This window comes from Silene latifolia, chromosome 6 (assembly GCF_048544455.1).
Source record: "Silene latifolia isolate original U9 population chromosome 6, ASM4854445v1, whole genome shotgun sequence".
NCBI classification, from domain to species: domain Eukaryota; kingdom Viridiplantae; phylum Streptophyta; class Magnoliopsida; order Caryophyllales; family Caryophyllaceae; genus Silene; species Silene latifolia.
Window position 1 is genome coordinate 113041606 of NC_133531.1, and position 22596 is coordinate 113064201.

Below are 22596 nucleotides of genomic sequence, written 5' to 3' on the forward strand. Positions count from 1 at the left end.
CATTATATCACCATCTAATTAAAACACCGTCAAAATTAACTGCAACTTGAATTTAATTTATTTCGCTAAGATAACGATTACCTATCAAAATTATATTTCACTTATCTTAATTATTATTCTTTTTTTTTTCCTGAAGATAACGTGTACAATAAATAAAGTATCTGATAATCTAACAAATATAATTTATCGTCTTCTCACCAAAAAAAATAACACAACCCGTGATTTTTCACGGGTGTTACACTAGTTATTATTAAGCATATTCAAATCACTTCATCGTATACCTCAAAGGGCTTGGGTATGCCGCCCCCAGGGGCGGACCCACACTATGCTATGGTGTAGCAAAAAAAATATTTGAAGAAAGTATACTATGCAACTTCCCTAACTTATTTCTACATATTCCTAAAATTTTGTCCCTGAATCATTATTTACGTTTTAATTCTCACAACTACCAAATTAATCTTGCAACTTTCATTATGACTCTTAATTACCAAATGAACATAAACAATTACAATTTTACTCTCAAAATTCTCAATATCAAATCCTTCATAAATTAAAATGTTAAATGTTAAGTTCAAAAAAAAAAATGTTAAATGTTAAGTTCAAAAAAAAAATGTTAAATGTTCCGTCACCGGACCGTCACTTCATCAAACATCCGTTCTCCACCGATAATCGCCCCTCCGCTACAAACCCGACGAGTAATTTTAATTTTACTTCTTTTCTGTGTTTTCGGCAAGTCCGTTTGCATTCATAAATTTTGATTGATGTTTTACAAGTCAATAATAACTTTATTGAATCATAGGGGAAACTTTGCAATCTTTGTGTTAAAATCTAGTGTAACACCCCCATACTCCGAGTGCCTTACCAGGACCACTCAGGTATGAAGACATCACCATCTCGGTTGCCCGAGGCATGATAATCAAATAGACAAAACAGAAACAACATTTATTATAAGCAGTTTAATGAATAAGTACAATCCTCGAAACCAAACTGAAAGTGCAATACATTATTCCAAACTAACTGTTTCTCAATCAAACATAAATAAAACTAAACTACAAAGGAAGACTCTATCGTCATGTCGTGGCCATCCCACTATCCCAAGATCATCTCTATACTGCCGATATCCGCTCACCATCCCCGAATGGATCACCGCAGTTTTACAAAACAACACCGGGTCGATAATCACACAATCAATATAGATAACAACAATAAGACAAACAGACAAATTTGAACCGCCACACACACACACATCCAACCAACCATCTCAATCACCGATCGTCCACTGGACCCACCCTGCCAGCTGGGGGACCGCAGCCGTTCCCACCTAAGCCCCGCTCATCGTACGAGCGATAACCCCGCTCATTAATGTGCACATCCCTTCGCGTGGCGGGTTCCACGGAAGGCGAACTAGGGCGTGAGATCACTCCCGCAAGTGACCCCACTCAGCCGAGAACGCATCTCGAGAACCATCAATAAACACAACCACAATCACAATCACAATTACAATCATCATATCAATCAACTAACTACAAAGACATCACCAATATCCCATTATGGGACTAATACTGAGTAGGAAATCCTACCCGGAAAGCACAACACGCAGACGGTATCTACAAATTGTCTCAAAACGCCTCTTCTATGAACTCTCCTCCTACCATACAACACATAGATACTACTATTCAATTACTATTCATAAAAACCCCCAATTCCTAAATTAGGGTTTCACTAATCTTAACAAATCATTATATAAATTACATTAAAAGCTTACCCTCGACGCAAGGAATCCAACGACACGAACTACGATGCAAACGACCGTCGAACTCCGGAATTGTCAAGAACGCGATTAGGAAGAAGACAAGTTGCTTTCTCTCTAAACAGGTTTTAGGTTTTGTAAAAAGTGATTTAGAACAAAGACGAATTGGTTTAAATACCTTAATCGCGTAATTAACAAAACCCGAGAAAACTCCCCCGATAAACCGGACACTCGATCGAGTACCCAAGGTACTCGATCGAGTACCCTACTCGATCGAGTGCCCCACTACTCGATCGGGTGCCCAACAGGTCAGAAACTATTTATCTGCGCAACTTGCCCTTACTCGACAGAGTAAGGGCTACTCGATAGAGTACCCCCAAGACTATAAATACGGAGTATTACAGTCTTCCCTCCTTAAAAAGAACTTCGTCCCCGAAGTTCAAACCACTACAAAAACAAAGGTACTCCCTCGACCTTCCCGACTCAAAAGCCAAACAAAACATGATACAAACCCAAGGCAAACATCCCGACACAACATATAAAAGGTGTATAAAACTCTTAAAAACTCTCGCGATCATCTCCTACCCCCCTAAAAGAAACAAGGTTACGTCCCCGTAACCATACATACCTGATCAAAAAGGAAAGGGTAACGCTCTTTCATGATGTCCTCGGCCTCCCATGTAGCTTCCTCGGTCTCGTGGTTAGACCACAGGATCTTAAGCAAAACCGTCTCACCCCTCCTGGTCTTTCTAACTTTTCGGTCTAGGATCTGCTTGGGTACCTCAAGATATGATAGGGACTCATCTAGCTCCAAACTCTCTGCCTCTAACACATGTGACGGGTCACTCACATACTTCCGTAGCTGCGATACATGAAACACATTATGCACTCTCTCCAAAGCGACCAGGTAAAGCCAAACGGTAAGCAACCTCTCCAACTCGCTCTAAGATCTCATACGGCCCTATAAACTTCCGACTTAGCTTGCCTTTCTTCCCAAATCTCATAACCCCACGCATAGGAGACACTTTCAGAAGAACCTTATCCCCAACCTGAAACTCTATATCCCGGCGATGTAGATCTGCATAACTCTTTTGTCGATCCTGAGCTGCTCTCATCCTTTCCCTGATCATCTTAATCTGTTCAACCATCCCATGCACCATCTCTGGTCCTAAAACCACTGCCTCAGCACTATCGTCCCAACAGATTGGACTCCTACATCTCCTCCCATACAAAGCCTCAAACGGTGCCATACCAATACTAGTGTGATAGCTGTTATTGTAAGAAAACTCTATCAAGTCCAACCTCTGCTCCCAGCTACCACCAAAATCCATCACACAAGCTCGCAACATAGCCTCAAGAGTCTTGATTGTTCTCTCGATCATGCCCATCTGTCGCGGGATGAAATGTCAGTACTCATCTTCAAAGCTGTTCCCAACGATTCCTGCAACTCCTTCCAAAACCTTGATATAAACCTCGCATCTCTGTCAGACACTATGTCCTTAGGGACTCCATGCAACTTAAGCACGTTCTTTCGATAGGCCATAGCCAATTGTGCCTTAGTCCATGTATCTTTCATTGGAACAAAGTGAGCTGACTTGGTCAAGCGATCCACTATCACCCAAATCATGTTGTTACCTTGCTGACTCTTTGGCAAACCCACAATAAAATCCATGGAAATGGATTCCCACTTCCACTCAGGCACCTCCAAAGACTGAATCTTACCTTGTGGTCTTCTCTGTTCCCCTTTAACTCTCTGGCATGTCAAACAACGGGACACAAACTCAGCTATCTCTTTCTTCATCCCAGGCCACCAAAACGTTTTCTTCAAATCTTTGTAAAGCTTGTCTCCACCCGGATGAACTGAATATGGTGTGCAATGCGCTTCTGTCATGATTGTCTTTTTCAACTCCTCGTCATTAGGAACACACCACCTACCATCAAACCTCAAGCTACCATCTCCTATGAATGGAAAACCGGGACACTGTCCCTTTCTCTACTCCCGCTCTCCACTCCACTATCTTAGGATCTAAAGTCTCGTTTACCTCGAATGTCATCATAAAACTCCATATGTCTTTGTCATATCACCCATGGCATCTCCTTTCTGCATCATATGAATCCCAAAGCTCGCTACCTCATCCCTCAGCCTCATCAAAGATAGAGCTGTACACAAGGAATGTACACTCTTCCTACTCAAAGCATCAGCAACAACATTGGCCTTCCCTTCATGGTAGATGATTTCCATGTCATAATCGCCAATCAACTCCATCCACCTCCTCTGTCTCATGTTCAACTCCTTTTGAGTGAAGATGTACTTGAGACTCTTGTGATCAGAAAATACCTTAAAGATTGCTCCATAAAGGTAATGTCTCCAAATCTTGAGAGCAAACACCACCGCACCCAACTCCAGATCATGAGTAGGGTAATTCTCCTCATAAGGCTTCAACTGTCTAGAAGCATAGGCAATCACCTTACCATTCTGCATCAACACACAACCTAACCCATTCTTCGAAGCATCGGTATAAACCTCAAAATTCTCGCTCCCTTCAGGCAATGCTAAGACGGGAGCTGTGGTCAGACGCTCCTTTAATGTTTGGAACGCCGTCTCACAACTCTCATCCCAACGAAACCTGTTCTCTTTCCTCATCAACGCTGTCATCGGTCTAGCTATCTTGGAGAAATCTTTCACGAACCGTCTGTAGTATCCAGCTAAACCCAAGAAACTCCTAACCTCAGCAACATTCTTTGGTGCTTCCCACTTTGTCACTGCCTCAATCTTCGCCGGATCTACAGCTACCCCATCTTTAGATATTACATGCCCCAGAAAAGCCACTTTCTCTAACCAGAACTCACACTTGGACAGCTTAGCATACAACTCATGCTCCCTTAATGTCTGCAACACGATCCTCAAATGCTCCTCATGCTCCTCCTTAGTCTTAGAGTAGACTAGGATGTTATCGATAAACACTACCACGAACTGATCCAAGAACTGTCTGAAGATCCTATTCATCAAATCCATAAACACTGCCGGCGCATTAGACAACCCAAATGGCATCACCACATACTCATAATGGCCATACCTCGACGTGAAAGCTGTCTTCGGTATGTCCACATCTCTAATCTTCACCGATGGTACCCGACCTCAAATCGATCTTAGAAAAGACCGTTGCACCACTCAACTGATCAAACAGGTCATCTATCCTTGGCAAAGGATACTTATTCTTTATCGTCACTCGGTTCAACTCTCTGTAATCTATGCATAACCTCAAAGTTCCATCTTTCTTCTTCACAAATAGAACTGGTGCTCCCCACGGCGATACACTTGGTCTAATGTATCCCTTCTCTATCGATCATCCAATCGCTTTCCTAAGCTCCTCCATCTCCTTAGGACCCATACGGTGCGGTGCCTTAGAGATTGGCCCCGTCCCTGGCTTCAATTCAACGGTGAAATCTATCTCTCTCTTCGGTGGCAACCCCGAATCTCCTCTGGAAAGACATCTCAGAAACTCTCTCACCACCGGTATCTCATCAACCGTCGGACTCTCTATCCGGTCATCTCTCACATGGCATAAGATCAAAGGACACCCCTTCCTCGGATAAGACTTCAAGGTGACAATTTGCAATCAACTTAACTTTGGGTCCGACTAGAAACCCCGGTAAGACACACTAACACCCTTTGGACCTCTTAAGGACACTTTCTTTTGATGACAATCTATCTTAGCTTTATACTTTCCTAACCAATCCATCCCAACTATCATCTCAAAGCCGTTAAAAGGAAACTCTAGCAAGTCTACAGGGAAGTCAACTTGCCCAACTATCAAGGATACATCTCTGAACAACCTCCCACATGGTACAGACTCACCCGACGGTATAAAAACTTGCTCATTAACAGACTCATATACTCTCAAACCCAATTGTTTTACATGACTCGAAGACACAAACGACTGAGAAGCCCCCGAATCAAACAAAACAAACGAGGGAATACCATTAACAAGGAATGTACCTGATAACATGCGCATCTTCCTCACCGCCTTCTTGTCCATCATGAATAACTTGCCATCGGTCTTCGCCCACCTCCCCGGACAAGATTAGGCGATGCGGTCGGCTTAGCACCCGACCCTTGATTGTTGTTGTTGTTCATCGGTGTCTTCTGATATGAATTACCGCCGTTGCGGTTGCCTCCACTCTGGTAGCTCGACCTCCCGGTTTGGCCATGATCCACCGGTCCATTGCTCGCGAAGCTCTGTGCGGTCTCGAAAGATCCCGGTGCACTCGTGCACTCATGTCTCTTGTGGCCTACGCCACCACATCCAAAGCAGTCACTCCCAGTTGTTACTCACACTCCCTCGGCCTCGCCCCAAAGGAAGCCCCAAGACTAAACCCCGATCCGGAAGAAAACCCCTTAGACTGATTGTGGTTGCCTTTCTTGTAATTAGATTGGCCACCACCCTCGCTCTCCGACTTCCTCTTCTCACCACCAGGACCTCTCTGCGCCATCTCCACTAGTCTCTCAGCTCTCCCCGCCCTCTCATACGCTTCCTTTACATTAGTAAGGACTCCCACGGGTAACTTATCCATAATTTTCGTGGTTAGCCCGCTCTCAAACCTCAAAGCCGATTCTCATCACTCAAACCCATGTCCTCAAGATATCTAGATTTCTCATTGAACCGCCCGTAGTACTCACCCACGGACATCTCAAGAAATCATCTTAAACTTATCAAACTCTTCCCTCAACTTACTCCTCACATGTTCCTAAGACAAACTCCTTCCTCACAGCCCTACGAAACTCCTCCCAAGGTATAGCAGGTAACCCTTGGTTGGTATACAACTCCTTAGCACTCACCTTCACCGAATCCCACCACTTGCCACCGCCTCCCTCGGATAAAATGCGCACCGATCCACTCTCATCTCATCAGGACAGCGAACTAAATCTAGTATATTCTCCATCTCCCTCAGCCAACTATCAAGATGGTTAGGCTCCTCAACTCCCTTGTACTCCTTCGGGTTAAACCTTGCAATATAGAGGCTGACTTTAGCATGATCAACCTCCTTCTCCTTACTCTTATCCTTGTCCTCATTCACTCTCTTCAGGGTCTCGTAAGAGCGTCCCGTGTTCCAACATCTTAACGATATCATCCGTAGTCATAACCTCAGCTCTCGCGTACAAAGCATTTCTCTTGGGCGGCATCTTGAAGCTATAGAAGAAAGGGATAAACATAAACACGCGTACTAAACCTCAAAACACGATAACGCGCTGCATAGGACCTACTCGATCGAGTATCCAAACCCACTCGATCGAGTAACGGGCTACTCGATCGAGTGCCCCCATGTACTCGATCGAGTACCCAAACTCCGAAACCAAAAAGGACCTTCGATCACTAACCCACTCGATCGAGTATCTAGGCTACTCGATCGAGTGACCCCCTACTCGATCGAGTACCCCTAGCTACTCGATCGAGTGCCCCAAAACGCGATTACGGACTTAAAATCGCCAGAAACCCACCCGATCGAGTTAGTCTCACTCGATCAAGTATCACTAATACGTAAAGGCTACCCGCATGTTACGTCATATACTAACATGCTAAACTTTATAAAAACCGCATGATATCATAAATTATATACTACGCATTTATTCTACTTATCAGCAAAAAAAATCAATTCATCATGCTATGAAAGCCACATTGTAAACACTCAACATGTTATTCCAACCATACATTACTTTTCCTTCACATGCTCAACCTCCTACTTCAACACCAAACAATCAACACATTTCATCACTTTGTTGCACAAGTTAGACAAGCACACATACATTCGACAAACACTTTCCCCCGTGACCGGTTCAAAGTTGTAGGGCGACCCCTTGCGACTTTAGGACGTCTCCCAAGCCTTTGCACTAGCTCCTACAACGTTTACCCCGGGTTCATTTTAATTGACTCCCTCTATGTTCATTAAGTTCATTGGTTACAGGTTTCAGGATCGTCGCTCTGATACCATTTGTAACACCCCCATACTCCGAGTGCCTTACCAGGACCACTCAGGTATGAAGACATCACCATCTCGGTTGCCCGAGGCATGATAATCAAATAGACAAAACAGAAACAACATTTATTATAAGCGCTTTAATGAATAAGTACAATCCTCGAAACCAAACCGAAAGTGCAATACATTATTCCAAACTAACTGTTCTCAATCAAACATAAATAAAACTAAACTACAAATAAGACTCTATCGTCATGTCGTGGCCATCCCACTATCCCAAAAGATCATCTCTATACCTGCTCAATATCTGCTCACCATCCCCGAATGGATCACCGCAGTTTTACAAAACAACACCGGGTCGCAGACTAATCACACAATCAATATAGATAACAACAATAAGACAAACAGACAATTGAACCGCCACACACACACACATCCAACCAACCATCTCAATCACCGACCGTCCACTTTGGACCACCGCCAGTGGGGGACCGCAGCCGTTCCCACCTAAGCCCCGCTCATCGTACGAGCGATAACCCCGCTCATTAATGTGCACATCCCTTCTGTGGCGGGTTCCACGAAGGGCGAAACTAGGGCGTGAGATCACTCCCGCAAGTGACCCCACTCATCCGAGAACGCATCTCGAGAACCATCAACAAACACAACCACAATCACAATCACAATTACAATCATCATATCAATCAACTAACTACAACACATCACCAATATCCCATTATGGGACTAATACTGAGTAGGAAATCCTACCTGGAAAGCACAACACGCAGACGGTATCTACAGCTGTCTCAAAACGCCTCTTCTATGAACTCTCCTCCTACCATACAACACATAGATACTACTATTCAATTACTATTCATAAAAACCCCCAATTCCTAAATTAGGGTTTCACTAATCTTAACAAATCATTATATAAATTACATTAAAAGCTTACCCTCGACGCAAGGAATCCAACGACACGAACTACGATGCAAACTGACCGTCTGAACTCCGGGAATTGTCAAGAACGCGATTAGGAAGAAGACAAGTTGCTTTCTCTCTTAAACAGGTTTTAGGTTTTGTAAAAAGTGATTTAGAACAAAGACGAATTGGTTTAAATACCTTAATCGCGTAATTAACAAAACCCGAGAAAACTCCCCCGATAAACCGGACACTCGATCGAGTACCCAAGGTACTCGATCGAGTACCCCCCTACTCGATCGAGTGCCCCAGCTACTCGATCGGGTGCCCAACAGGTCAGAAACTATTTATCTGCGCAACTTGCCCTTACTCGACAGAGTAAGGGCTACTCGATAGAGTACCCCCAAGACTATAAATACGGAGTATTACATCTAGTCCATATATAAATTTGGATTTTCAATTTTCTTATTATTATTATTACGGAGTATTCTATATATATAAATAAAGGGTGAGGTGGTGCAAAATATTATAGTGGTGAGGTATGTAGAGCAATTGAGCATACTTGATGTTGTGATGTACAAATCAATCTGGCATTTGCCAGATACTAGCATGTGTGTATAAATTTTGCTTTCATTGATTATATTATTTGTGTTTTTGTATGAGGTTTGCTAAACGTCGCCCCTAGTTTTACTAAACGTCGTCCCTAATTTTACTATTTGTCCTTTGCTACTTTATACACCATCACTTGCTTTATTTTCATTTCCGTGTTCAAACTATTTCCGCTTCAAAACCCGCTTAAAAAAAAAGAAATTCAAATCCGCTTGAAAAATAACAACAAAAATCGGAAAAAAAAAAGCCTTGAGGGTGACGACGGAGGATCGGGAGACGGTGATGAGTAGTTATAGTATTTATTAGTGATTTGTTTCACTGGAGTTGTTGTTTGTTTTTTCTGTTGAACATTTTATGTTAGACTTGTTACGTTATTTTATTTTTTTTGTTGAACATTTTATGTTAGACTTGTCGTTTATGGCGTGACTTAGTACTAACCAAATTGTTAAGATTAGGAAATAAACTAGACTCCTAAATAAACTAGCGCCTCGGAAATAAAGAAATCCTGAGATACTCTCCACATTTTTAGTAGTTTTGTAAAAAAAAAAAAGGCTTAAACGTGTAGAAAACACGAAATGGCCTAGGCCAAAATGTGTAGATTACATGTTTCAGCCTGAGCCAAAACATGTAGATTGCATGTTTTAGCCTGGGCCAAAACGTGTAGAATACATGTTTGGCACAAACTTGTTTTCTACATGTTTCAGCTTGGGCCAAAACGTGTAGACAACATGTTTCAGCCTGGGTACAAACGTGTTTTCTACACGTTGGAGCCAATTTTTTTTTTTTTTTAAATTTTTTTATTTAAATGACGAAGTGTTAGATAAATATTTACGCTTATTTCCGTTAACTATGTTTTAATTAACTTGTAGCAACAATTTCCGTTAACTATGTTTTAATTAAAAGCGACAATGAGTGAGAAGAAAAACAACGAAATTAAATAGATGATACGATTAATAATCATTGTAATATCGATAATGTTGTTCGGCATTCCAATAATTTTCAAATTGCTTTCCGTCGTAATTTTCATTAGTATACGATTCACACATGTATCGGAAAAATGGGTTATCGTCACCCATTTCCGACTCAAGATAAAAAAAATTGTGTGTAATAGTTTTTAGAGAGAGAAGGGCAAACTTGTCAAAATGAAATGAAAATAGGGGCGACATTTAGTAAAATAGGGGCGACGTTTAGCAATTTTGTTTTGTATTCTGGCGGCAAAGCTAAGGTCTCTTTAGAAATGAGAACTCGTCGAATTGTGTTGATGTCTATGTTACCTTGATTCTTCAACACGGGTGTTGTGTCTGACACGTATTTCGGATATGGCTATTTTTTGCGAATTTTATAATTTTTTTGGTCTAAAATAAAGTGTCGAAATGTCGGACAAATAGGTGTCGGATACGCGATACTACAGCTAAGTGAAGGATCGGAGTAACATAGGTAGATGTATTTTAATTTCTATTATAATTGACATTTTTTTTAATAATATTAGAATTTTGCTACACCAAATGAAAAATTCTGGGTTCGCCCTGGCCGCCCCATTACTCATACCATTGTCTTTAAATGTAAAATAGTACTCTCTCTATCCCGGCCATTTGTTGTCCTTTTCCATTTTGGGGTGTCTCAGTCATTTGTTGTCCTTTCTATTTTAAGAATGAACTTCATGAGTAATTTGATGATTCACACTCAATTTGTTTCACTTGTCATTTAATAATTGGTCATCTGCTCTTTCCTTGGTCTTTGTGTCAAAACCAAAGGACAACAAATGACCGGGACGGAGGGAGTACAAGAAAAAGGAAATTAAACCTGATTGACGATAAGTAAAAAAAAAAAGACACAAATTCTATCTTACAACCAGTTATATATCAGCATCGTACAACCAACATATATCTAACCGAATTTATGTGTAATTTTTTTGATCTTACTTAAAGTTTGTTTTTTTTATGCTTAAGTGGGTTAGTTCAGAAATTTTATAATATAGCTCGGATTCTTTAAAGCAAAACTCGGAAACTTTATTATAAAGCTTAGATTCTACCCAATCAGTCATACTACAACTGATTATCTAGTTTATTAACTAAAAAAAAAAAGAAAAAAAGCAACCCAAAGTCTCAAACATTTTCCAGTTCGTAGATTATACATCAGAAAAAGTAGTACAACTAATTGTGTAATTTTTGAGTTTTATAATAAAGTTTTCGAACTTTGTTTTAACGATTATGAGTTTTACTATAAACTTTTTGAACTCGTTTACAACATTAAGCTAAAAGAATACAATATTGGTCAAAAATTATACATCTAAAATCAGTTAATTTTTGTGTTTTGACATTAAAATTAAAATCTAACTTATAAATTTTAAGAAATCAGAAAAGTTATATTTAAGCTCAATTACTAAATAGGTGTTGGGTTCGAACCCTCCTCCCATGTATATTATAATGGCCTTGTGCCTCATTTGAGACAAAAAAATAAAAAAATAAATTATTCCATTTCTGAGTTGTATCAAAATCATCCGCAATATCCGAATTGAATATCAATCCGACTTCACATACAAAAGAATACAAAATATATCATTCAATGATCAGTATTCCATTTGTCAAATAAAAATAAAAAAAATAAAAAATCAAGCACAAATAGAACAAAACTGACCCCCTTCTAGCCCTTCAAGCTTTATAGGGCATTTCTATATCTATACCTCTTACACTGAATTAGACTCCATATACAAATAGAACAAAACTGACACACATGTATCATTAACAAGGTTCACTCTTCTTCTTGCCTGACACCATAAGGTGAAGAGCTCATATCCGTACTATAAAACGAATCCTCCACATTATTATACATGTTTTCTTCCTTCTCATCGTCCCACCTAAGAATCTCCCTTACATACTTGAACGCCTCGTCGACATTTACACGATCTCGACCCTTGGATTGCCAAACAAACAGTTTCTGTCCTGTAATTGATGCATAGATGTCCTTGAATTTCATGGCTATGTAAAAGTAAGCTTGGTTAGCCAAGGACTGGTTCGTATGGCTAGCCCAAATTGGGCTGAAATCGCTGAACCATTCACATGAAGATAGTGGAGAACGGCTGATCTTCTCCTCGAAAAGGTCGTATTTATTTAGGATGAGAATGAAAGGGGTGTCCTGGAAGCACGGGTGTAAGATCATCTTCTCGAAGAACTCCTTGCTTTGCATCATTTTGTTCTGGATATAGGACTCGCTGCCCGTAGAATCCTGAGCAATCCAAGTTTGGTCATAGTCACTCAAAGCCACGCAGAAGACCACGGCACGCACGTCTTCAAACATCTCGACCCATTTACATCCCTCCCTCATTCCATTTGCGTTTAACCTGATTAACTGGTACCTGTTTATTGTGTTTAATTAGTATTTTGCTTCACAAAATTTTTGGTGAGGAATGTTGACTGAAACCTTTGACATGTTGACATTCTTGACGCACTAACTAAAACAAAATATTACATGAAACTATTGCTACACTCGACAAAATATATTTCAAAGAAGCTATGCCACTCCATATTAGGCTCCATGTTAAAATGCAAGTGTCGAACGTGACCCAATGTCAGTCTGAGAAAAGTCTCGTATTATTGGCCAAAGCTCTAGTGTGATATCATGTTAGAATGTCCATATGTCAGAAAAGCGACGCGGTTACATAGAGAGGTGTTGAAGTAGCACAGGCAAGAACTAAGAAGTCTAAATCAGATAGCATTAGAGTACTAGACTCCCAGAGATAGCTCAAAAATTGAAAAGGGATAAAATATGTGGAAATGGAAGTACAGTATTTCGGGCATTTAAGGTCACGAACAGGAAATCAATCAAACTTCTCAATCGAAATCAATCGTCCAGGAAAGAGAAAAGAGCATATTACTTGGTCGAAGGTGGAGGCGCATCCAGATTGTCAGTGTAAGATTCAGACATGGGACCACGATCTTCAAGGGAGAATTCCAGAAAAGCCAGACCGTTACCTTGGGTGATGCCTTCAGCATACAATATGTCCTGCTCTGATGGTTCATATTCATTGCTTGAAATCTCAACAGCCTGAAATCCCAGACAAACTTTAACAACATGAAATGGTAAAGAGCACAAATATAGAGGATGTTTGAAAACCATCTTTAGAATACTCTTAAAATAACATTTAGAACAAGCAATAGTTCAAGTCTTCACCGGAACCAGCCATCACAGCCTGGTCCAATGCATAATTGCGTGCCTCAAAATGCGGTTGCTGTAACCTTTAAAACATTAACAAATCGGTTGCGATGCATTGTCGCGGCCCAGATTTAGTATCATGGGTTTATGTATAAAACATTATTCATCTTCCTGTTCTCGGGTTCATATCTCCACAAGGAATATGAAATACACTACCGAAATTATACTTGGTTGTACTGGGTGAAAAGGGAATATAAGGATAACTTGGTCAACTTTAACATATAAAAATCCCTCGTAAAAATACAAATCTTCCATGGAAATCTGTCAAGCCTCTTTTAGGATTTCCGCAAAGTAAAACTCAACTGTTTTGTAAGTGAAAAGGAGTAAAATCTAAATTTTGTTCACACATAATTTAAATTCAAACAACCCCTTCTTTACTGTGACATGGAGAAATGACATTTTAGATTTCTAGCACATACCCGGCTTAGAAAGTATTCAGCTATATCAGGAAGGAAATAAAGTTCCTCCTTTCGCTTATATGTCTCTTGTACAGCAGAATCTCTCCAGACTTCCTCAACTAAAGGAGCATACTCCCTTGTGGCCGCCGGAAAAAATGCATCCAAATCACCCGTTGCAATTATGTCCAATAGCCAGTCAGAAAAATGCCTTAGTCTTGGGTTAATAGAATAAATGCTTTGGACTGTCCCAGTGGACTCCAACTCCGAGGTCGCACCTAAAAAAACGAGTAAAGCACATTACTGAGCATCTTCTTCCTTGAGAGAAGATCATACGCTTTTTAGCCTTAAAAATACGATTTTTCTTCGATGGGAAGAGTTATAAGATATCCTCGTCAAATATGAATTGGATCACCGTTTATCAAACAAGGGTTCCAAATTGAAACACGAAGTAGTTTGACGGAAGTACCTTCAATAAAATTTCCATTACCTGATTGATAACTTTTGTTGTCAGCCCCCTCTACCATGGCTTTTGCCACCTCTTCCTCCTCAAAGTGCTCTCTGGCGTCTAGTAAGATACCGAGATACTTGTACATACTGCTCTGTATCATTAATTTGATATCCTGCAGCTCTTCTGCATTAAACGTGTTCCCATACAAAAACTTCGCCTGTCATTAAAAGTTAATATGAGGGCAATAAACATAGAATTGTGTCATATTGGTTTCCATAGAAGGGGAGGCATAAAGAAAAAAGTTCAAGGTTATGTATTAACCTACCCTATTTATTGATGCAAGTAGTCATAAAAATTCCACTGAACTAAAAGAAGCTCAATGCCCACTTTCAATAACAGGAAGGGAAGAAACGGAAAAGAAAAGGGAACCAGAAACATGGCTAGCAGAATATGTGCGTCTTTCTAATCCAAATAATTCAACGATTGATTCGGAGAAATTGTAGGAAGTTGCTTAACATTAATGTCCCATATTACTTTTAGAAATCAAGCCTTCCAGACTTCCATGGTAAAAATGTTCAATAAAATATTAGAAGTTAGAATAAGGTACTAAATACTCCGTATTACCTTTGTCATAAAAAAAATCAGTAAAAAATTATGGGCATTTTCAACCAAACAAAAAAAAACTCCCTCTTTCCCTTAATTAGCCCCATTATGTGAGGAGAATTTTGAACACTGTGGCTAATTGAGTCAAATGGAAGTACTTAATAAATGCAAACAAAATTAGGTAAATGTGTGTCTTAGAGACTGCATAAAGCCAAATGGGAAGATTAATACACGAGAGTATGAAACAGAGGAAGTGCATGCATAGGGGACAGAAACTCCAGCAAACGAGAACTTTCAATGTGCTTGAAAACAGATTTAACGAAACCCGTACGAGTATCAGCATATATACCTGTTTAAAGATGGTGCTGGTTCCAGAACCCTCAAGTCCAAGAAGAAGAAGCTTCTGGATTCTTCTCGGATCAAAATAGTTTGGAACAATGATTGGCCCATCTCTAGCTTCAGGTAATTGACCTTGAGGAACGGGCAGAGAAAACAACGCAGAAACAAAACGAGTTGATGCCTGTTGTGAAGGAGTTTAGTTAAAGAGAATTTCATCCTGATTTGGAATTTAAATGCATCGAACTTGCAAAATGCTGATGTATACCTTCTCCCATATATTTCCTCTTATATTATTTTGACCTTCCTCCTCATAGCGGCCATCATCATACACCCAAAAATGGGTCTCACGGGGACACTGAACGTTTGCTACCTAGTAATCAATCATGAGAGTAAAGAACATTCGCTTTAAGATTGCAGAATGACTAACAATATTATTATATTGCATAGTTGTTAGAGTCGCGGTTCGATCCCACTATTCTACGATTTTACAATCCAAAAAGGATTGATCGATCCCGATTCTATGATCATGTTCATGGTTGTAGAATCTTACTATCCGAGTCATTTGAAAAATTTCTAAAGGTAGGATCATAATACGATCCTACAATTCGATTCTATCATAAAACAAAACAATTTATATAATGACATTATAATTCCCAAGTTGTGTATAAATTGTAGAAGCACGTTGACATATACGGAAATTCCCACTTGTACCCCTTTGCTATGGGCTAATCCCACTTATACCCCTACTTTTCAGGAAAGCTCACTTATACCCTTCAATTTACTAGTTATTCTCACTTATACCCCTCAAATATAGACTAGTCTCACTTGTACCCTTACTTTTAAGGAAATTTCACATTCCAACATCATAATACTAAGCACCAACAACTAAGACGTTAAGTGAATTCTCGCTTGTCACTATGAAGCGGGGAAGAAGTGTTAAGTACCCTTACGTACGATGTTAAGAGCTATGTAAACAATATGATACTTTAATTGAAATATTTGTTTTCTCTCCAACAAACATCGTTTTTCCCTTCAAATTCATTTTTATATGCCTCCACTTCATCTTCAACGTTCATCCTTTACCCTTTTACCACACTTCATCCTCAATATTCATCATTTACTATATACGTAAGGGGTATATGTGAGAATAACTAGGAAGTTGGAGGGTACAAGTGGGCTTTCCTGAAAAGTAGAGGTACAAGTGGGATTAGCTCATAATATAGGGGTACAAGTGGGAATTTCCCCTAAAATTATTAGTTATTGATATTTTACGGATAAACATTAATATAGAAGTGTTTTGATATTCAAATGCTCCGTATATGTTTTTACCAAATAAAAATTATTTTTAATAAGTTCGTGGGATCTTATTCGATCTTCCGATCCGATTCTACCGATTCGATCCTACCCACTTTGTCGATCCAAAGTAGAATCTCGGTCCTAACAACATGGTTATATTGACAATTTTGTAAAATATGAAAACTTGACATGTTCGCACAAGAAATACTGTGTAGGATAGAATAGAAATGCAAAAACTAAACACGACATCACTTGTCATGAAGCATACGTGGCAACAGAAGAATGGACAGTGAGAACATAGAATGCAAACCACAGGAGCGCGCTTAAAAGGAGGCCAGCAGCATAGAGCAAGAAAGATGTCATACTGTCATGGAAACACAAAGATGCACCAGCAAAAAATCAGGGGTCACTAAATGGATGTGTCTATGTTGCGCCTAGATGATATTAATTAAAGCACCAAATCATGTTTTGGGGTGCTTGCTAAAAAATCCAGTAAAACAAATATCCCTCATAGCCATTCCAATCCATGTTACTCTGACTCACTTGCTAGTGTTGGACACAACATGGTGTCCGACACAATTATTTTGTGAAGAAGTTTCATATTTTGCGTAAATGAATTGTCAAGGCGTTAGGCACATGACAAAGGGAAGTGTCGAAGCAACACAAATGCCAATTGAATAATAGATCGATCAACTCCATATCAGTGAACCCTAGGCCTCCTTTTATATTTTTCTAGGGTAGGTGCTTCCTTAGAGTACTCCTCTGTAATTGTACCATCTTGGAGGGCTTCAGACGCTTGACCAACCTAAAGTTAGAAAACTTCTAATGGTTTCTGTTATGAAACCACCAGTCCACCACTCGATGAAGGAAAGTCACTCACCGTGTATACAGCTAGAGCGTTGGTACTTTCAACCCACATCTAAACCCCTAACAAATTTCCCTGCTAAATTTAGAGACTGAACTAAAATACGAGAAGCAAATCAACAAACTTCAAAATTAATCAAAACCGGCTGTAATAACTGATTTATCTCCTAGAACACCAAGCTAACCCATTCAGCATACCTTTTTAACACATCAAATTCAAAAACAGATGTCCTCACCTACTAGGATAAGAGCAGCTTTGCATTTGCTTTGCTAGAAAGCTAAATAATTGAAAAAATAAGCTGGAAAGACACACAAACCTCAGAAATTTAAAAAATATCCACTTTGATGCTCTGGGGTTCGGGCTAGTTCTAGGTTCCTCTGAGGTTTAACACTTCCGCTAATACCGTAATACAAATTTAATACCCCAAGGTTTGTGTTTCTTCCCACTTTGCTGACCTAAAATGTAATTAACCAAATAATTGAATAACAAATATTTTTAGGTAGTTTTTTGATAATTTTGTTTTTGTGTGTGTGAAATTCCGCCATGGTGTTTTATTTAGTGATCATTTTGGTACTTTCTTATGCCTAAGAACTTCATTAATTTATGTATTTTTTTAGCTATAGGGCACCAAAGTGAGAAATTTTACAAATCAAGCTACCAGAAAAGAACTTGTCAAACCTCACAACATCAAAGTCGAATTAGCGGAGCACAGGGCATCATTGTGAAGATTCTAACCCCTGAATGACCCCCTCAAAAAAAAAAAAAAAAAAAAAGTTGAACAGCTAGTCTCCCCACAAATTGCTTTCTTTAGAACAGATTTGCAACTGGTTACTGGTTAGTATTATAAATTCTTACTCAGAAACTAGAAACTAGAAACTAGAAAAGGACAATTCTGTCACGGTTCACTATTATAAATTCTTATTCAGAAGTATCTGCTGAAAAAGCAAAACTAATGAGACAGCTGCCAATACTGAACATAGTATTTATGATATCATGGACCAACATCCAACATGTCGATATTAAAAGCATCAATGCTTCATGCAATCTAAACTACGTTACTAAGACCCGCTTTGAAATATCCGACAATAGTGCGTGTCCAAGTGTCAAACGAGGGCTATTTTATGATAAACATTTCATCTTATTGGTTTTAAAAAAGTGTTCCAAGTGTCATGCCCATGTCAGAGGGTCGGGTATGTGAGGTAATACGCAAAGTCAGATTAACATAGAATCATACAGTCTCTGACAAAAATCTAAGGCCTTATTTTCCTTAGCTAAAACTCATTGCACAAGAATTAGTACAACTGAAATAAACGCAAGAAATCTTGAGTTAGCTCCTAGACACTTACCTTAAGTACTCTTAACTCAAGCTTTGTAATCTCACGACCGTTTATATAAACTCCAGTGTCTCCTCTGCTTGCATCGGGGCTTAGCTTTCCAGTGAAGGTCAAATTTGAACTAATAATTCTATCAGGTTTCTCTCCCTCCTGTTACATCAAACAAATGGATTAGAGAACTTAAATGTACTAAATAACTTGCAAGTAAAAGACACAAATGTCTTAACAGAACCACGCTGACCTTTCCCCAGAGACCAGACTCTTTGTCATACCAATATCTCCCAGGCTTCAGCTTCTGTGGTGGTAACGGACATCCAAATAAGTCATCCAATTCTTCTGGCTTTAATGGGTATCCATTGACAACTAATTGCTCTGGTTGAAGTTGATTAGCACCACATTCCCTCTCGGCTTTCATTATTTGCTTAACCTCCAAAGGACTCAATAGCTTAGATAATACTCTGGAACTCTTTCCAAGTTTCGCCCGTTTCCATTCACCGATTGGCTTACCAATGCAGGTAACACATTTTCGCCCTTCGGGCATAGAACCCATAGCCCGAAGAACACAATTTCTACAATACCTTGAATCACAAACCAAACAGGCTTCTTTTGTTTCCCACTTTCCTTTTTCACATCTATAACATACCCTTGATTTCTTTTTCTCCTTAGGAACATCAGCATCCTCAGAATAGAATGAATTTTCATCATCATCTTCATCATCATTAGCATCATCATTATTATCATCATCATTGCTGTCTTTCCTTTCAGATTTATCGAGAGTATTAAACGTGACTACAGGAACTCTCCTCCCTTCATTATTTTCCTGGTTTGTGGTATCACTCCGTTCATCATGAGGGGGGCCAGGAGAAGCTGAAGAGAAATCACCATTCTGAAGTACAGAAACAGCAGATTCTGAGCTTCCTGATATCCTACGACTTTGAGCGGGTGACTCCACAGGTGAAGAGATCGGATCAACAACAGGTGGATCTGAGACGAAGAATTGTCTCTGGGAATCAGACAGTAATTCCGCAATCGACACAGTTGCAACTAAACGTCGACCCACATCAACAGGTTCCACTCTAGGAACATTCTGAGGGACTGATGGGCCGTTATATTCTATCGCTATTGAATACTCAGGATTATCAACTCCTTGAGGCAATGATGCACCAGGGGGCAGCATCTTTGTAAACATTTCTCTCCAATCTTCCCCATTTCTATCCTCCATTTGTTTACACCAATCTATCTCAAATCAAAACTTGAAACTCTCAATTAAAATCTCAACTGAACGAAAAATCTTCCTAACCCTTGGATAGTCCGATGTATAAATTCAACCAAATAAAGACTAGGATAAGTTTCTGCCACCAGAAAATTCCACAACCGATCAAATAAAACGAGGATAATTTTCGAAAATCTAATATCTTCCTTGAGAAAACACGAAACAGTTTATCCCCCAAAATGAGAGATTACGAAACCAGTCAATGAAGACACTGATCAGACATGCTCAGCAATCACAACCTTTCAGCTGAGCCACCCTAACTAAGTCACCTCCATCTCCATGTTCATCACACCTGATATAACAAATTTTAGCAATGAAATAAACAGTTCAATGCAACAAATTCTTGCACATTTTGTTACAGTAAATCAGGAAATCAATTAGCTAAAACAAAACTTACCCACAAAACCTTAAATTAAAGGATAATCAATCATTAACCAAGAAACCCAATTCAACAAAAAGGAATGTCAACTTATGCAGTAGGATTATAAAGTTGGAACTTGTAATAAGGTCAAACAAGAACACATCAAAAAATAGACTAATTCTAGCAATCAAATAAAAAGGTGGGGTTCCAACTTGCAAGTTTTTTCAATAAAATCAAATAAATTTCATTTTTGGAAAAGTAACCAAAAAATGTCTTTTTTTAGAAAGAGTCAAAATATATACCTAGTGAAAATGACATATTCCACATGATGAAAATTTGAAAGCATTGAGCTTGGAGAATGTTTCCATCTTGCCTGTTGAAATTTCCTCCTCAATTTTAACCCTTCAATCAACCCAAAGATTAAATCTTTATTACTCCCTTTGTGCCGGCGGTGGCCGAGAATTTCAAACAAAGATAACTATTGATCGATACAGCGGAAGGAAACAAAAGACAGTGAAAACAGTAGTTGAGTTCAACTTCTACTTATTAATGTGTTAAAAGGGAAAGAAATAACAGAAAGTAAAAAAAGTAAGAAAGACAAAAATAGGAAATGAGGAGAGAGTAGAGAGCGGGGTCCTGAGATACCCACCAGAAGGAAAAAGAGATGGGATGGCAGATGAAGCATGATAGCATTTCATGATTGATAATTGATGATTGATGATGATGATGATGGGCAGATAGACCGCCCACTGCTACAACTACATGCTTGTCTCATTCTCACATACAGCCTTTTAGCGAGAGCTAGTCTTGCCTAAGACAGTACTATTGTTTAAGCTTAATATGGCTCAAATATCATCTCATATGGGTGGAGTATATATAAAGGCGTGTGCTGAATTGGGCCGGTGCGGGTAGGGACAGATCAAGGGACGGGACGGGCTGAGTGCCAGCAGCCCAGGCACGACACTAGATGAAGACCGGCTGGTCGGGCTCGTCTTGGCCGGTTTGCCTAAGCACTAGCCCCTACTAAATAACAAACCGGTGTGGTCGGGCTAAGCCTCCATTTTTTTTATTAGTGATTGGACCGGGTCAGACCGACGAAGTTGCAAGACTAGCCCTACCCGAGGAGATATACGGGCTGGGGTTAGTGCTGGCCGGGCTGCTAGATGTCGGCCCACGAAACTGGGTTTGTCCGCTATGTTGTACACCTCTAGCCTAGGTATATAGCACAATATTTTACCTTTTTCCAATGCATTCCGTTTTTATCTTATTCATTCCACATGCATATACTAAACCCGTTTTAAGCTTAAATAGATAGTACGTCTTAAAACAAGAATTTGTGTTAAGTAAGTTACGAGCTAGTTTTTTTTTTTTTTTTTTTTGACAATGAAAATATATTGTTTTGCATTTAGTATCGTGGTTCTCTGAACCATGCTGATAAACGACAATATATATAGAACAAAATCATGATAAAATATAGGACTATAAATTTTTACTAATGAACTACTAAGTTGGTAAAACCATTTTTTTTTAGTTATTTTTTTTGTTGTAAAAAGGAACCATAACGGCTAATATGATGTTAACAGAGTTTGATTCCAAGTCACCCCTCATAACTTAAACAGCTAGTTTCGAGATTCATTTGGAGAGGGAAACAATTTCATTGGATTTGTTGGGCTCAGATGTGCAAACAAAAAATTGTAGATGAGATTGGTCTCCACGACACCAAATTAGCTAATGAGACTCTCCTCGGGAAACTAGAATGGGGCGTTTCAAGTGGAGATAGGGCGTTTCTAGTGGAGATAAGGTTTTGTGGATTAAGGTCGTGAAAGGTAAGTAATACTTTTTTTAAACAATGGTCTTGCAAGGAACTAAAAAAGCAACGCTTCCTTATTTGTAGGGTTGTTTAACACATTCTGATATCATAAAGAGTTGTGGTCGATGGTGTTGACCCTGAGTTTAATCGATTATGTTTTGACGATTATCAAATGATTTATCTCTAAGTATTCATTTATACTTTTATGATCCTGATCAGTTTTTTTTATATATATAATAATTAGGTATCGAAGCTCGGGAATCAAAGGAAGTATAAAAACAAGATGAATGATATTGTATTGAAGTCATCGAGCAAAGATTAAGAGTTAATCATGTAAAGAACGGTTTTAGAACTATGCACAATAACTTACGACAATGATGTTAATGTAACCTCACTTGAAATTACAG

At 39.3% G+C, this 22596-nt stretch overlaps 1 protein-coding gene across 3 annotated transcripts; it reads right to left on the minus strand.

The window, feature by feature from the left end:
- Positions 1 to 11708: 11708 nt before the first annotated feature.
- On the minus strand, positions 11709 to 21224 carry LOC141587115 (extra-large guanine nucleotide-binding protein 3-like). Of its 3 annotated transcripts, XM_074408542.1 has the most exons (10): positions 21029 to 21221; positions 20682 to 20781; positions 18987 to 20310; positions 18758 to 18895; positions 15516 to 15620; positions 15261 to 15431; positions 14348 to 14525; positions 13882 to 14135; positions 13125 to 13294; positions 11709 to 12605 (listed from the first exon to the last, which is right to left on the minus strand). In XM_074408542.1, exons 3-10 carry the CDS (start codon positions 19965 to 19967, stop codon positions 12002 to 12004), a joined length of 2601 nt encoding a protein of 866 aa, XP_074264643.1. In that variant the 5' UTR covers positions 19968 to 20310; positions 20682 to 20781; positions 21029 to 21221; the 3' UTR covers positions 11709 to 12001. The 3 variants fall into 3 exon arrangements, with proteins under 3 accessions (XP_074264643.1, XP_074264644.1, XP_074264645.1); XM_074408543.1 differs by lacking the exon at positions 20682 to 20781 and having other exon boundaries at positions 21029 to 21224; XM_074408544.1 differs by lacking the exons at positions 20682 to 20781; positions 21029 to 21221 and adding an exon at positions 20416 to 20506.
- Positions 21225 to 22596: the final 1372 nt, after the last annotated feature.

Coding starts and splice junctions, on each gene's coding strand:
- LOC141587115 (XM_074408543.1), bottom strand. CDS start 19,967: ATGGAGGATAGAAATGGGGAAGATTGGAGAGAAATGTTTACAAAGATG. Junction 18,896..18,986: donor AGTCTGGTCTCTGGGGAAAG/GTCAGCGTGGTT, acceptor TTGATGTAACAG/GAGGGAGAGAAACCTGATAG. Junction 15,432..15,515: donor GAGGAAATATATGGGAGAAG/GTATACATCAGC, acceptor CCTTCACAACAG/GCATCAACTCGTTTTGTTTC.